Raw genomic sequence first — 17,671 nt, 5'->3', positions numbered from 1 at the left:
GGCTCAAAAAGAGACAAGAATCCCAAGATAAAACAACTCCATATTTTGCAAATAAACTCCATCCCAACAGCATTAACCATGTTCTGACGATATATTTCTAAAGCAAATGGCTTTGGTATTTGCTTCCTCATTTTGATAATGTTTTCGTTTTGGATGGTTGACAATTGGACAAGCACAGCGTCTGAACATAGTTTTTGTTTCCTTTTTGCAGGTGGGATAGTAACACCTCTGGGAGAAAGAAAATTGGCTCCCTCTCTTGAAAGTGGCGAGTGTACCGCAGGCGCCTACATGGGGGGAACAGTAATCAGATGGCTACCGTCTACGTTTTGTGCTAGAAAACAAAATCAGTCATAGGCATCCATGTTGATCTTGGAAATAAAAGGATTTAAAAAAGTTAAGTTTGCACAAAAAACACGAACTTTGCCATCTCCCTTTTGATCTGAAGACTGGGGGACAATGGATATTATAGAGACAGCAAAACTTGAAGAACATATGGAAAATCAAACCAATGATCCCGCAAATACTTACACGAGACCTGCCGAGCCTGTCGAAGAAGAAAACAAAAATGGCAACAGTAAACCTAAGAGCTTATCCAATGGGTTGCGAAAGGGCACCAAAAAGTACCCGGACTATATCCAGATTGCTATGCCCACTGAATCCAGGAACAAATTTCCCCTGGAGTGGTGGAAAACAGGCATTGCCTTCGTGTACGCCCTTTTCAACCTCGTCCTAACCACCGTCATGATCACAGTTGTACACGAAAGGGTGCCTCCCAAGGAGCTCAGCCCCCCACTACCAGACAAGTTTTTTGATTACATTGATCGGGTAAAATGGGCATTTTCTGTATCAGAAATAAATGGGATTATATTGGTTGGATTATGGATCACCCAGTGGCTGTTTCTGAGATACAAGTAAGTAGGTCTGCTCATGGGGGGGTGGGCTTGCCCTAAGTTTGTGTTTATGGGGGTTGATGTGTAATTGAAACGGTCTTCCTCGGTTTTGTCTGATGAATTTAGTCCGATCCAGGCATTTGATGACAGGAACCAACAGAAGGATCGACCGTGTTGAATAAACATTTATTGAGCAACTGTGTATGAGAGGTAACCGTGAGGACTCTACAGATGTACTGTGGTTGGTGATTCAGAGTTGATGAATTTAAGGTGCAGTTCCTGATTTCAAGCAACTTGATGCTATGGTATCTGCATGATAAATCAAGAGGCTTAGAACGGAATAACATTCACCTCATCATGCTTTTGTTGTTTTAGGCTTTTAACAGGTGGGGAATGGCGTCGCCGGGGAACTTTGTTCTGTTGCTCATAGCGTGATGACTGTATTGGTCTAGAGTCCATAGCATTCTTTGAGGTTTGCTTCTATTCAGGAGTTTGCAAATTTTACATTTCTTTTTCTGTTGCCTGTTGGCAGTGGAGTCCCAGGAGTTTAAGAAACGGCATTTAGGCGTGGGTCCATGCAGTTTGGGTTTGGGTTTCTCAGGTAACCGTGCTGTCCGGTTTCCCCGTGGCACCACAAGGGAGCCCTTAGTTCATTCAGTCTCCCTGTTCTGGAATGGGGGCAGTCAGGAAGTAGTAAAGCCACGTACTTTTGCCTTAAAGACACTTAAAAATAGGACATAGCTCTGAAGTGGTTATTTTTGCTTCCCTGTGAAATCTGACTGCTAATCCATAAAAACAGGGCCCCGGCAATTCCCTTTTCATCTCATGTCTCCTTCAGATGTTTTGTTCTCTACTAAGATTCTAGCAATTAAATCACTAAAATAGAAGTTGGATCAAAACCTTGCCCATAAACGGAGGCTTTTGAAAATGTAATGTGTACTAACTTAGTCGATACTGTTCAAAAATTCACAAATGGGATTTCTGCATTAATGCCACAAGATCATGTTTAGAGGAGAGAATTTACGCTATACTGTTCTTTCATTTGCTTGTTGCTTTGAGAGGAGAATCCAATCTCTCTTTGCTCAAGAGTTCCCCCAGATTCCAAGTTTGCAGTTTTGAAACCTTGTTCCACAAACTGAAGTCATTCCTAAACATTTTCCTTGGTATGTGTAAGTAAAGGGCAGCTAGCAACGGTCTTTTACTAGAACTGTTTGCTGCCCAAGCTGTTAAGTTATGGTATGCTTTATGCCGAAAGCAAACAATAGGTTTGTTGAACTTCAGCATTGCTCTTTTGGGTGTCTGCAAGTGACACTGAAAATAAAAGAGCCTGCTTAGGCCAAAGGTGTTTGCTTTCTCCCTTAATTTAGACCAACGTTTTATTCATATATACGTGAAAAGAGACCTTTTCTAGGGTCTGGTAAATAGCTGGCATCTACCGTGCTGCTTAAGCACAGTCTCAATTTATTTGCATCTTTATCTAGAGAGTTGTTATGAACTGCCACTCCATGAGCACCTTAGGCTTTACCATGTCAAAACTCCTGGGGATGCCGGGTGGCTCAGTCAGTTAAGCGGCCAGGTCTTGATTTCAGCTCAGGTCATGATTCCAGGGTCATGAGATCGAGCCCAAGTCGGGCTCTGCGCCGGGCATGGAGCCTGCTTGAGATTCTCTCTGCCCCTCCCCCCCCAAGCAAACAAACAAACAAACTTGTGGGCACATAGCTGGCCACACATTTAATGATAATCTACTGTTTTGATCACAACTCATCATCAGAAACTTGTTGGGGAAATCATACTTTTTTTTTTTTTTTTACTTTTGAGGTAGAATTGTATCATTTTAATAACTAGTAGAATAATTTTTACAGCCTGTTTTGAACATCCTAGCTGAATAAGAAATCCTACTTGCTCTCTCTTGTAAAAGCACCTTCAAAGCTGTGGGAAAAAAATCATTAGCAGTAGTTATTTTTCTAAATAAGGTTGTAGAGTGCACATTTTACCTTCTAAGTTAATTTTCAGTTCTGAGTACAGCTGAACTCAGAATGCTGGAATGAATATAATTGACTCATAATAATTCCTGCTTATTACTTCACCTTGTCGAACAGCATGGAGCACCCAGTTCAACACACTTTTTGGGTCTGAGGTTGAAGCAAAGGGTGAATTGTTTTTCACTTAACCAAATGGAGAGACTCAGCACTGATTATCACCCTTTCCTTTTCAGTACTAGAAAAGGCAGAGTTGATATAGCAGACCTTTGAAAGAAATGGCCTTGCACTAAATAAATACTTTCATCTAATTGTCTTTTTTTTTTTTTTTTAAGATTTTATTTATTTGAGAGAGAGTGAGGGCACGCAAGAGCAGGGGGCAGCAGCTGGGGGAGTGGGAGAAGCAGACTCCCCACTGAGCAGGGAGATCAACATGGGGCTCGACCCCAGGACCCTGGGATCATGACCTGAGCTGAAGGCAGACACTTAACTGAGCCACCCAGGCGCCCCTCATTTAATAGTCTAGGTAGTTTTCTACTCTATATTTTGACCCCAGAAGCTCTGGATATTCTTAAAATAGTTACTGGAAACGGGCAACTAAAATTATATTCGTACATAATTCTGTAAATTAGAAGTCCCAGCAGTTACCTGAATTAGACTTTGATCCACGTCAGACCACAGTCTTGGAGAAAACTAAAAATATGCCACATGCCTGAAACTGCCTAGTTTTCCAGAAGTCTTTGATCGGTATTAGTTTTGAAAGTTTGAGAGCTCTGAAAATGAGAGACCTGTAGGAATATAGTTTATGTGTGAGGGAGGTTACAACTAGCAATTCCAGGGGCTTTATGGGCCCCACCCCCTCTGACTCCCCAGAACCCAGAGTTTATAGACCCAGCCCTAATTACACAGCAGAAAACAAGTTGTCATTTTTGCTGGACATCAGGACTCTCAGAACCCTCGAAGCCCATTCAGATAACCCATGAGGCAGCGGCGCAAACAGGCAGAGCCTTTCCCATTGGAGGACAGTGTGCACAAAGTCAAACCTCTGGGAACCACTGCGCTGGAGTGAGGACTCGGGGGTACAGGACAGGTCTCCACCAAGAAATATGAAGTATAAAAGTACTTGTGGGATTTTTTTTTTTTTGCCTTTTATTTTTTGATCAAGGTTGAACAAAATAAGGGTAAACTAATCAGTTTAGAGCTTCACCGTTAAATGTCCATAAAGGCACAAGGGTACTTTGGACATTTTCAAAATCTAGTTCTCTGAAAATCTGTATAGTCATAGATAGAATAGTTCATGCCCAAGTTGTGAAAACACTGTTGGATGGTCTCCAAATAAGCCTTGCTTATATAACTCTGGTTAAATCAGTTGCCCCATTTCCCTCTGTGCCCAATTATGTAATATCACCTTAGCTCATTAGTTAATTCCTCTGCGACCGTGGCTCGTTTATACCTTTGGTATGTTCTCAAGGGAAGGTTTTATTAATGTGGTGTGTTGACTAGAAACATAGAGCAGTTCATTGAATTCTCTGGCAAAGAGCGCCCTTTTTTTTTAGGAGAGGTTGTTGTCTAGAGCCCTTAGTCTGCTGTAACTTCTCCACTCCCCACAGACATTCCTTTTGGGTCCTAACCCTCCTAGATTTATTACAAAGGTGAACCTTCATTTCTGGAATGTAGGGGTGGGCCGTTCACACGTAAGCCTGTGTGTGAGCCGTGAAACTGGTCTGTTAATGCCACTCTGTATTAATCATTCTTTATTCTGTTAAACGTTGGTCTGTATTGCATTGGGAGCAGAAACAACGAGTCACCAGTTTCTCCCTACCCCCGTTTTTCCTCTAGGTCAATAGTAGGACGCAGATTCTTTTTCATCATTGGAACTTTATACCTGTATCGCTGTATTACGATGTACGTCACCACTCTCCCTGTGCCTGGCATGCATTTCCAGTGCGCCCCGAAGGTAAGCGCCTCTGAGTTTGCAGGTAGAGGAGATGAAAAAAGCACTTCGGGAACACCTGCTCGCTGTACGGCAGGTTCTTCAGACACACTCAGAGCTGTTAACTGCAGTCTGCTATATTTTTTGTTTCTCTGGATTTGGAGAGAAGACGTTCCAATAGGTTTTCATAAAACGTGTATCTTTGCACATCAGAAATTGATTTTCTGCTACCCAAAAGTTACAGCGGGGTGTTCGTCTCTTCTTTTTTGCCTTCTCTTTTACTCGTCCATGCATTCATTCATCCTACAAGTGTTAAAGCTGCTGTTATGTACCAGGCTGGGCACTATGGCAACAGCAATGACCAAAGCAAAGTTGTTGTTCTTCAAGAATTTGCGTTCTATTGAGGGCTGACAGCCGAAAACTAAATGCATCACTTGTAACATGATAAGTCAGGTCACTATCAGATGAAGAACAGAAAAGCTGAGTAAGGGTAATGGGGTCACTGAGGGTAGGTACGACTTCAGAGAGAGAGCAGAGAGGCTTCTGTGGTAGGAAAGCATTGGGGCAAGATAGAGCATGAGGACATGAGCCGTGTGGATGGGCCACGGGAGTAGCTTAGTCACAGTGGGTTCAAGGGATGGCAGGAGGCCCATGTGGCTGAGTAGAGATGGCAAAGGTCATGGGTGCCCTGGGCCCTTCATGGCCCTCACTGGAGTGAGGAGAAGTCATTTGGTTCAGGATGCGTTCTGAAGGTAAGGCCAACAGGATGTGCTCGTAAGAGAAAGAAGCCAAGGATGACCCCAGAGTTTCTAGCAAATGGAAAGCCAGACTGGCCTTTTGTTGGGATACATTGTGGGAATGAACTCGGAAACGGTCTTAAGCAGGATTTACAGTCTCTCCAGGTAGAGTCATTTCTTGAGAGAGCTGTTAATCATCTTAGACCCCAGTATGCCCTGGTTTATAAAAAAAAAAAAAAAAAAAAAAAAAAGACTTACAAATCATGTGCTTTCTGGACGAGGGAATGAAGTCTAACATCATGTTTTACTGAACACTAAGCAGATGTCCAAGGTGGAAGGAAAAATAGAGTTGTTCTGAGGAAGTCAACAGTCTCCCTCACCAAATATAGGTGTGGTTTGGAGAAGCCTTAATTTTCCAAAGCCATCAAAGCAGAAAGTATCTGTAATTAAAACAGTGTACATATTGAATTTAAACATTGGCCGATTTTTAGTGAAACTAATTTAAGGCATGGGAGAAGTTCAGAAAAGTAATAAACGCTTCTAAGGGGGTTATTGCTATGTGTTAAATGAAGAAGTGGGCACAGAAAAGCAGGCAAGCCCATCCCAGTAATGGATGAGGTTTGCAGAGATGAATTGCTATGATTATAGAAAGGCAGTAAATTAAAGATCCTCCTCCCTGAAAGAGTTGCAATTTTCAGAAGCCACATCAGTAAACGTACCACTGGCTAACCAAGCTACAAATCTTCACAATGGAGGCTCTGGCGGCCTCCTCACTAATCCGCCCCCATGTTCAGCTGTCAGGACCTATTCCTGCCGCATAAGCAGGCTGGCTGTGGGTGCCTGAGTAAGGGTTCAGTAAGATAAACACACAGATCACTTTCACTGGAGGTGATGCGGTGCTCTAGATCAGGAGTCAGAACTGAGTTCTCAGTGGGGTCCAGCCACGGGCTTCGAGTGCTCCTTTGATTGTTTGTGGTTACGAGGCCGTTAGGAAATCTACCAGCCTCCTCTGTTGTTGGCTCAGTGGAATACCTTCTGAGGCTGTGGACAATGACGGGACCGTGTAATCCTGAAGTCACTCACAGTGGGGGGATGTCAAACACAGCCCTCGCTGCCTAACACAGCTTGCTCCTCAGTGGATACCGTCCCCACATGTGATTTCACAAGAGTGGGGAAACCCTTGGCCTTTGGTTTCCCAGCTGCCTTCTCCCTTGTCTGTTCCTGGAGCTCACTTTGAGTCTTTTGCTTACAGTTTGCGTCAGCCCACCCATCCGAGTTTTGGTTTGCAGTCACAAAATCTTGTGTTCGGAGAAGTGTGTTTAAATACATTTTGGCCCGGTTATTAGGACTTGGATGAAATGATTTAGCTTTTCAAACCCATTTGGCCATGTGCAAGAATGTTGGGCGGGGATAGCTCTAGTCCCTTCCCTGAGAAAGCTTTCCTGGCCATGAGTGCCCAAAGGACCCTTCTTCTGAACTGAAGGGACAGTGTGCAGGGTGAGTTTTTTGTTTTGTCATCAGCCGTGTTGGGCTGTCTTGTACTTTCTTGGTGTGGGACGTGGCATGTGGTGGTAACAGCTCCAGGAACCCTTAGAACACGGAGCACCCGTCTGGTGTGGCGCTTGTGATCATTGCCTCTCCTCTTAGTCGTCCACGTCTTCTGTTCCGTACCGAGTCATGGTGTGGAACGGTGTCTGAAAAAATGAGGAAATTAATAGGAACTAGAGTCTTAAGTGGTGAGTGATGGAGGGTCCCAGTGAACCAAAACAGAATTAGGGAAAAAACCCCATTAATCCCAACTCTCACTTAGCCTCCCCTACCCTCCCCAGTTTTCTTTCTACCCTCTTCCCCCCCTCCTTTCTTGAGGTGCTCTTTAGCATTTCTACTGAGCATGAATTGACATCTAGGATAGCAATGACAGGATCGAGGAATTAAGAACTGTGGAAAGACAGAGCAAGAAGAGAGCGTGCTTCCTCTGTTCTGTAAAGGCATAATGAATCCAGGGCTATCAGAAATCTCCATTTGCCCTCGCTGCTGAAAGGAAGAGGGGAGAAGACAATGTGTGGCAATAGTTCAGCTCCTGGTCTGCTTAGACCTTTGGGTCCATCTAATCCTGGGTCAAGGGACTGATGACTTTAAGGGTTTCTGCCGTTAGGAAATTAGAGTACTGAGTTGGGATAGGTGAACAGATAAAAAAAAAAAAAATATGTTAGGGTTTTGAAATGAAAATAACGTGTCCTTTTAAACTGGAAACACAGTGGTTGGGCAGCATATATACTTTTTAATTTGATCTCAGTGTTAACAGTTGTTTGTGCCAGCCATGTGATAAGAAGTTCCTGAAGGATTGTGATTGATCTGATAAAGCACACGGCTAGAGTCTATCTTCCACATCAAGGGCGTATCACATTATTTCATGTAGTTTGCAATACACCGTTCCTGAGGTGCGCCTGAAATGAGTCCTGCAACTCTGTCAACAGTACTTAACCTTCCCCAGGTATGGATCCTTCGCTGCCTTCTAGATCCTGTCTTTTCAAGGCAAGGTCACCTGTTACTTGGCATGTTGGTTTAAGGACTAGCGAGTCTTTTTTTTTTTTTTTTTGAAGGTTTTATTTATTCATTTGAGAGAGAGAGAGCCAGAGCAGACGGGAGCAGCAGAGGGAGAGGGAGAAGCAGACTCCCCACTGATCAGGGAGCCGGATACAGGACTCAATCCCAGGACCCTGAGATCACAACCTGAGCCGAAGGCAAACGCTTAACCGTTTGAGCCACCCAGGTGCCCCAAGGACTACCAAGTCTTGATAAAATATTTGTGTTCTGGTTTTGCCACCTGGGCTTGCCCTAAACAAACTTTTGAAGAAAGTTACTTCTCACCTTGCCCTCTAATCCCGGTTTACGGCATTTTCTCTTGTAGAGCCTTATTCTCAACTATCAACCAATCATGGTGTGTTTGCCTTTTTACATGGGTCATCTGAATACCAGAAAACTTTCTAGATCCTTATGAATTCTTTTTTTAGTCAGGAAGGTTCTAAAGTCCCCAGTAGTGATGTTTTAGGCCAGGAATCCTGCCCGGATTCCTATTGTACTGGATAGGATGGTTTTCCACTTGCTTTAGAGGCTAGCTGAATTTCTCTACTCCCAGACCATCCTCCCATCTGCCTGTACGCATCCTACCCTCCTTTTCCCCCTTGCATCCACTTGGGCAGGATACTGCCTGTCTTCATCACCTATTTAACCATCATCAAGGCTAGACTGGCCATGCTTCAGGGCCTAGTTGCCCAAAAGGATCATCATTGAGTACAAAAGGGAGCATGTCCTAGACCTGGCCCCCTAGGTCCCAAATGACTAGACATTAGTGGTCTTTCTGTATTTCTCTTCTCATGTGTACTATTACCTGAATATATTTCTGAGGATCATTCTTTGATTTTTCTAAGCCTATTAACCTGATACTAGATTGTTCTGAAACTCTTTATCTGGCTCCTGAGCATTTCAGTATTCCAATTTTCCATGCCTACCATTTTGACCCACTCAGTCTACTACTCCTGCCTATTTGCTTCAGTTTTAATGGGATATAAACTTTTGACTATTGGGTCAAACTCCTGTCCTAGCCCATGATTGTTTCCTATGTCATCATGGTGGCTTCTAGGGACTTCTACACCATTGTCCAAGGGGACACTCTTGCCCTCTGCAACAGCACACAGGAGGATGTTTTTCCTGATCAGAGCTACTCATTTTTAAAAGCTGTCAATACATCTCTAATCCATCATTTGCAAACCTATTTAAATTATGTAATGTGTTGCAGCTCCCTTCTTAACTGTAAATGTCTTGATCAGATATTAACACAGCTCTATGCACACTTTAGGCTGCCCACTTAACACAAAGTCCCTGAATACACTTTAGAATATTAGTAATGTGGTATTCAGCTGAATCAAATATTAACCATCCAAAACCCTGACTTCCCCCTACAAAGAGGAAAGAAAGTAGCTTTGATCTTTTTAGTGCATAGCTGTGGTGAAGTCATTGGTTATTAATATTTTTTAAAAGCTTTGCCCAAGGACACACCACCACCAAAACATATTATTAGTAACATACTGAATAATTTAAAACGTGTCACTAAAACTCGCCAGTTCAACGAATAAAACCTAATTGGAGGAGCTTCCCCCCTTGGCTTCTTTTTGGCTTTTTAAGTTAAAAGGAAAACACAACCTGGTAAGCTTTCTAAGTATCACACAAATTAGGCTGAAGTGTGATTTTTATCGGCTTGTAAATTTTCTTCCTGATCTTGTGTCTTTCAGCTCAACGGAGACTCTCAGGCAAAAATACAACGGATTCTGCGATTGATTTCCGGTGGTGGATTGTCCATAACTGGATCCCATATCTTGTGTGGAGACTTCCTCTTCAGCGGTCACACTGTTGTGCTGACACTTACTTATTTGTTCATCAAAGAATGTGAGTATAACTCCTTCCCACTCTGTTGACTACTGTGGTGGGAGGGGGATCCCTAAGGCCAGAAATTGATGGGAACCCTTATTCCATTGGGATTGATAGCTATGAAAGAGACAGAGAGGTGTGTGTGTGTGTGTGTGTGTGTGTTTAAATCATTTCAACTAGTCCTGTGTGATTTTGACACTGGAGGCTTAAAACTTGACCCTGGATTCTCTAACATTTAGCATGCGTCCACAATGTCTGCTCCCTCCTCTTCTCTAGGTATGAAAAGCTATTTTAGTGTTGCAACTAAGAAGAACACAGTGTTAAGTTTATTGCAAACAGAATCAGTGCACTGGAAAGCCAAATGTAAATGACTTATGAGTGAAACTTCCATTGTATGGAACTTCATTCCATCATTCCAAATAATTTAATGTTTTCCCCTTTTTTAGATGTTTTCTTGTCCCATTCCAATTTCACCATTTTCCAGCCGACTTCTATGATTCAGTAGGCATCCTCAAGGAACATTTTGCCAGTATTGATCATTTCTTTGTACAAAACAACATGGAGGCAAGAATGTGAGGTATCTTTCCATATTTATACGCTTAATTCCCATTATACAAAATCCTTGTGTATCCTGTCAGCTTTCATGGCTGGTATAATGTCTCCTTCATTGTGGGATCTGTATTTTAGTTGCCTGGCAGATCCCCTTCTTATAGATTTCTGAGGTTTGATTTAATTAGGCACATCATCTCAACGTCCTTTCAAAGCGAGTGATACTCTCTCCTTCATTGTTGCAACGCTGGTCAGGTTAACCTTCCCCTTTAGTTCCAGAACACTCCACAGTGTTTCTTAGAGCCTTATCTCAACTTTCTTCACTTACTCGGCATTGTAAAGAGGTCTCTTAGCAAAGACCAGCAGAAGGACGCCTCCCCCTCTGATGTCCTGCTTCTTCCACCCTCTCTTGGCCTGTCGTTAATCCAAACAGGTTTAGCCTCGCCAAATGGCAGTGTGGGCATCAGAGTTTATCTGTCAGGGGTGCATAAGTGAGTTCTTGTCCCTTGGGTTTCCTGGGGTTTTAGGTTTAAGTTCTGCTTTGAGAGTATTATGACAAAGAGTTGAGGTTCTTTACAGTAGATGAACTGAAGTCTTTTTTTTTTGGTAAGAATTGTGTAGCTTCTGAATTGTTTCCTTTGTAAATGCCACACACACACGCACACACACACACACACACTTGGTACAGAGAGTAGCGTGTTAAGTGCACAGACTTCATCATACCTGACTTTTACGGCAGAGGGCGTTCTGGACCTTTCCCCTTATTTCTGCCCTCAGCCTCACACTGTGGGAGGTGGTAATGGGAAGAAACCTGAGTCTGTTTCTGCACCAATATCAGGGGGTTATCTCTTCCTTAAATGTCAGTCACTACATTTCCAATACCTAGTTATTGGTTCTGATGAGCCAATAGAGTGATCTGTGCTGTTCATGATTCTAACTCTAACTTTTGTTGGAAAAAGTTCCACCTGTGTGTAAGATCAATTGTTTTCCAGTCCAGAGGTGTACTTGAGTTGTAGGAGCTTCTCTCTAATATGAAAATCATAAGAAATTTATAGAAAAACAGGAGGAGGAGGGTGGGGAGGCGTTGCATGTTGGAGCAAAGCCATTGTGGATTCAAAGTAATGAAGAGAATCACCCCAGGAAACTGAAGGTCAATTTTACAAAATAACCGAAGACCAAGGGTTGTTAGCAGCAGTAGCAAAAAGTCATAATACTCTGTGCCAGGCACTGTTCTAAGCCATTGATGCAAAATAGCTCATTTAATCCTGCAGCCACCCCAAGAGAGAAGCACTGTTTTCCCCATTTTTCAGAAAGGAAACTTAGAATGACTTCCCACGGTCCCCAGTTGGTAATTGGAGGACGGGGTATTCACACTCAAGCAGGCTGACTCCAGAGGTTATGCTATTAATTTCTTGGCTCTGTTTAGAATATTTGGGAACCCAAGTTGTCTGATCTTATAAAATTGCTAAGGAACAGTCTGGTCTATTGCTCATTATTGTTCTTTCTTTTACTTCAGAGCAATAGCAAGGCAACTTGTGATTATTTTTATGCTTTAATGAAGGCTCTGCAGTATGTAGAGAGATTTGCTTCCCACGGCATGATTTTGGCTTGAAGTTTTTAAAACTATTAAGTTTACATACAGCAGGGAAAGAATTATATTCTGCTTTCTCTAATTTTTGGTGAGAAATGAAATGGCAAATCTGTAATGCTTAATACAGACCCTGCTCTAGAGTCAGTTCTGTACATAAACAGAGCATTCCGTGTTTGTACTCGTTTCCTGTGCAATTAGGAAAAACCATCACCTTCTAAATGATACCATGTGTTACTGTTCTGAGTAAGCAGTGCTTCCAATGGCTTCTTTGAGCCGTTTGCTTCTAGAATTAGATGCATTTTTCCTATATTTTTTGTTTTCCTGCCTTTTGATCTGTTTGGTCTCTTTCCTTGTTTGCTTGGTTGTCATGAGTAGATTTGAATGTTGTCAAGAGAACAGATGAAAACATGGGACCAGGACCGTTTTTGTGGGCTTTCCACTGCTGTGCAAATTTTATTACTGGGGCCTAGGTTCCTTATAAAATTAGCCTGAGGAGGTCAGCCTAGCAGTTAGAACCAAATGTCTTGCTAGGAGAGGGGGAAATTTTTCTTTCTTTCTTTTTTAACCTTGTTATCACAGAAAGTCCATTGTATGATTATTCAATGGCAACTAGGGCTAGGAGCCCACACGGACAAGTGGAGTGGATTAATATTTGTATCGTTATCTTTTAGCTCAATGTTCTCCCTGTGGTAGGATGGGAAAGCAGGAAGGGGTTACCATTTTCCCATTTCTATTTCAAAATAATTTCTATTAAATCTTTGCTTTGGGTCAGCCACTGTGCTCTGTTAGTGTGCAGTGGTCCCAATGTGGTAGCATACCTGGGAATACATTTTTGTGGAAGAGCAGTGTTAGAATTTCCAGCCATTCCTAAAACTTCATTTTCAGTTCCACAAGGAGTAAAATGACCATTCGGCCCGCCTCTTTACTCCTTGTCTGCTTCAGCTTTGCTTCTTGTGGATAAACAAATACAAAATGGTTCTGGTTTGCCCAAACAATTTTAACTTATCTAAGGTAATAAATATCAGGGGACCTATCAGCAGAGGTAGCTGGGTTGGTGTGAGACTTCGGGGAAAGGTGGAGTCTGTGGTTCTGCAGAATGCATATTTAGTGAACTCTCCAGATTTCTAAATGTTGGCTCAATTTTGGGTATTCTCCGCCTAACAGAATAGTTGTGGGGCCTGGATCTGGCCACCCAACCTGTAAAGGGTAAGGCCTCTTCCAGCTTTAAAATTCTAGGAGTCCATCACTTATCTGCTAGAACTTAGTGGCAGGGTGAGCCAACTGAGAAGGAACAAGGAGCACATTCAAAATGGAAAAGTCAGACTTCCAAATGCAAATGCAGGCTTAGTATCTTACTGTTCCACTTGGGACCAAAAGAGCAACAGCTATTTCACCAAAAACTCTTTTTCATTTGAGTGATACCTGATTTGGTGTTTCCTCTAAACTTCTGGAAATGGATCCTTTTGCTCTTCTACCATGGTTCTGCACTTAGAAATAAATATCACTATGAAGATAAACACAGACAAATAGGAAATAAATCGGTTTGTGAGAGTATTAACTTTGTGAGCTAATAAGTCTTTAAAATAGAAAAAAAGGAAACCGCTATTAAAAAAAAAGAAAAGAGAAAGCTGTTGGCGATGAACCAGAGGGTGCATCTGTACCTCTGTCCTCAGCACTTGGGTGGGCAAGCTGTGGGGCGCACGGTCCTGCTTCACTTGATGAACGCTGTCGTTCTCTCTTACAGCCGATCAATATGATGACCTTCTTAGCGGACTCACTAGGAAGGCTAAAATCCACAAGTGAATGAGCCAGAATCCTAAGCTTTATATAGGGAGCATTTGTAGTTGCCATTAGCAATAACAGTATGAAACTGCTGAGAAGCCAAATATTGTTAGCCGCAAGGCTGTTTTTCTCCCCCTGGAGAAATCAGAGTAAGTTTACGTAAGACCTGAAATGACTCTTGCTTTCTCATTTCCCCCCACATTTTCCTTGACACCTACCCTTGCTTTTGACCCCGACTGCTTTTCTTTCCGATGGGATCCCTTCTGTGAGCTAATATGAGCCAATTCCAACCAACCTAATAAACAGTTCTGTTCACTTCCTTACTGAATGGCTTAGCAGTGGGCAAGGTCTAGGATGTCTAGAGAATGACTATTCCCCAGGGAATGACTATTAGACCTGCCATCAGTGGTCCTCTTCCTGCTCCCTTCCTATGGAGCAAATCCTAGGCGACTGACGGTGACTCATTGGGGGTTAATCTGTTTTCTTCTTCCGGTGACTTCCTGATCTTAGATTATTCTACTTAAGGTCGTTAGTGTAGACTGTAATCACTGAATTCATCCCTGGGAATCTTATTAACTCTATACTTTTTCTGCTGTCTAGATTCGCCTCGTCACTTCTGGTGGTATCATTTAATCTGCTGGCTGCTGAGTGCCGCCGGGATCATCTGCATTCTTGTAGCGCACGAACACTATACTGTCGATGTGATCATTGCTTATTATATTACAACACGGCTGTTTTGGTGGTACCATTCAATGGCCAATGAAAAGGTGAGAACAGTGAAGCCATCCCTGGATAATTTCTTTTCTTTCAATGCAGTGGCCCTTTTTTCATACAGTGGGGTTTCATAAAGATAGCTTTAGTGGGAATGCCCACTGTCTGCACTCACGTGTGGGGTCTGGGTCAGTTCACTGAAACATATCCCCACGACTGCCTCTTCAACTAAATAGTGTCACAAATATAAATGACATTTAAGGATAAAAGGGCGGTGTCATCATAGAGCGTGGTGTTTTCCTAATTTGACTAATCGACACCAGAGTTGAAAAAGTATAAATGGTAACTTAAAATAAGGGAACCTTCTCTATAGAAGCATTGTGGCGCAGCTCGGTAAGACCTGCTCCCTGCCCTCAGAGAACCTAATTTTGAGGAGAAGACGGCAATTATTGTTAAACTTCAGGCAAAATAAGTAGTCCGTGGATTCCTGGATTTGGTACATCTTTTTGTGATACTGTGCTCTCTGGCTTCCCTTCTTATACTTCCTTATTTGTTACTGCTGCCTTCTGTCCCCAGACGACCTTTTCTTTGCTTCTGCTGCTCATGTGGAAAGAGCTAACTCAAAGGCCACATCTTCTGGGAAGCCTTCCTAGCTCCTGCTATCTTCCTGTCATCCCAAGATGGGATGGTTCCTCCCCGTCTCTGTAGCGCCTTTTCCTAGTCTAGGTGTGTGTGCCTGGTGTCAGAGTGAGTCCGTGTAGCAGGATTTCTCTTTGGGTGGTCCCGCCATATTGTCCGATGCATATAATGTGTGAGCAAGTGTCGTTCCCAAAGGGTCTGAACCCAACTCTCGTTTGGTGCTCCCCACTGATAGATGCCTTTTCTATGGGTTATTTTGTGTCTGTAGCTCTCCTTCCCATTTTGTAGACTCCCATTGCCACCTTCCTTCCTTCTTACACTTCCATCTGGGTATCTCTTGACACCATCAACCCCAAACCTTCACCTTTCACCTTAAATCTGTTCCGTCCTGTGAGTTCACCTTCCACTCTTCCATCTTCCTGGGCCTAGATCCATCTGCTCATGCATCCTGAGAACTGTCCCTCCTGGCCAACTCACACATCCACTCCTGAGTCTCTTACTGGGATTGCAGGCAGAAGAATTTGCATGAGATGGAAAGGGGGAAGGAGCCTGGGACCAGAAATATGTCAGGATCAGGGAAAAGGCACAAAGACAGTTACTGCCTGGGTGGCTCAGTCGGTTAAGCGTCTGCCTTTGGCTCAGGTCATGATCCCGGGGTCCTGGGATTGAGCCCCACGTCGGGCTCCCTGCTCGGCGGGGAGTCTGCTTCCCCCTCTGCCTGCCGCTCCCCCTGCTTGTGCGCTCTCTCTCTCTGACAAATAAAATCTTTAAAAAAAACAAAGACAATTACTGCCTTGTGATCCTGATTCTGCTGCTTTCTCTGTTATGGTACAATGAATGATAATTAAGAAAAAAAATAGGATGCAAATCATGAAAAATAGGTCTCATTTTCCTTTTTATTTTTCTACTTTTTACAGAACTTGAAGGTCTCTTCACAGACGAATTTCTTGTCTCGAGCATGGTGGTTCCCCATCTTTTATTTTTTCGAGAAAAACGTACAAGGCTCAATTCCTTGCTGCTTCTCCTGGCCACTCTCCTGGCCCCCTGGCTGCTTTAAATCTTCATGCAAAAAGTATTCACGGGTTCAGAAGATCGGTGAAGATAATGAGAAATCTACCTGAGGAGCAAAACAAAGGCATCAGCTCTTATACCAAAAGAGTTAACGCTGTAACCAAAGGTATAGTTTTGGGTCTTTATTTTAGAAGAACTGACTGGTAAATGAAGAAGTGGACCAAATTTCGTGTAAATGATTAGAAAGATGAAGTATTACCCTTTGACTGTTTTTTAATTCATCCTGAGAAAGGTATATTCTCCTGCAGCTCTTCATTCATGGGTGACAAGCCCCCAAACTGGGATTTTACTAATGAGCTTGTTAAAGAGGTGCCAAAGAACATACTATTCCTTCTCCTTATTCTTTATCCACTAAAGCCCTCTACAGAATTTTTTCAGGATTTTTTTTTCCCTCCAACGTCAGAAGAATTTGTTAATGTTTTAAATAAAATATCTAGATATATACAGCTACTGTGTAAATAGAATAACCTAATGTTGAGAGTGGTTTTAGCATTAGGCTTATTAATGAGGGGGAGATCTATCAGTTGTAAGTAAACTTGAGGTGAACTTTGTTTCCACCTTGTCACGGGGAAGGTCAGGGTCAGGTCTGGGAACGTGCACCTGCTGCTACCACTCACTGCACTATGTATCACTTTTACTTTTTTGTTTTTAAACCGATAATTTTCTTAAAAAAAAAAAAAGAAAGAAAGAAAGAAAGATGATCCAGTATGGAAGTATTTGACACATCTCACAGATTTTATGCGTATGTAAATATTTCACTTTAAAATCTCTAGGACAGATACACAGGAAACATGGGGTTATTTCTGTTAAACAAGTGGTCCTGTGTACACATTTATCTGCTCTCTGCCTGGTAAATTTGCATCTGTGCCGCCCCCCCCCCCCCCCCCCGACCCCCTAGGGCAGGTAGCTGCTCCAGCACAGGCTGAAAACACGCATGTATGTGAACGGATGCTCGCGCCACTTGGGGGACAAGCCTGCCTTTTCTCTCCCGTCCTACCCTGTGTGAGATCGGTTTTAGAGCGGCTAATCGGAACTCAGAAATGCAGTTGGTCATGTTTCACTGGAAACTCTTTCTTCCTAGTTACATTGTACTTTATGGGAAAACCGAGATGGAGTCTGAAAGTGTAATGTATCCTTGCCTTTTAGCAAGAGACTCAGCTTCTTATAAATGGGTCCTAAGGACATATGCCACAACTGAGTAATTTTACTTTGATCCTGAAATTACACCACGGTGCTGCATTATCCTCTCCTATTGGAATCAGTCTGTTAGACAGTGACAGCGACCCAGTAAAGGGGGGAGCATTGTTTCTAAAGTTCTTTGAGGTGATGCAAAAAGAAGATGGATTTTTAAAAATCAGATC

At 42.8% G+C, this 17,671-nt stretch overlaps 1 protein-coding gene across 1 annotated transcript; it reads left to right on the top strand.

Moving 5' to 3' along the window:
• Window positions 1-256: 256 nt before the first annotated feature.
• On the top strand, window positions 257-16,615 carry SGMS2 (sphingomyelin synthase 2). Its single transcript, XM_021684511.1, has 5 exons — window positions 257-911; window positions 4,709-4,826; window positions 9,832-9,985; window positions 14,490-14,656; window positions 16,157-16,615. The coding sequence occupies exons 1-5, from the start codon at window positions 457-459 to the stop codon at window positions 16,358-16,360; spliced, it is 1,098 nt and encodes a 365-aa protein (XP_021540186.1). The 5' UTR covers window positions 257-456; the 3' UTR covers window positions 16,361-16,615.
• Window positions 16,616-17,671: the final 1,056 nt, after the last annotated feature.

The sequence above is a fragment of the Neomonachus schauinslandi genome, chromosome 2 (genome assembly GCF_002201575.2).
Source record: "Neomonachus schauinslandi chromosome 2, ASM220157v2, whole genome shotgun sequence".
Lineage (NCBI taxonomy): Eukaryota > Metazoa > Chordata > Mammalia > Carnivora > Phocidae > Neomonachus > Neomonachus schauinslandi.
Note: the sequence above shows the minus strand (reverse complement) of the source record. Positions and strands in the feature narration are given on the sequence as shown.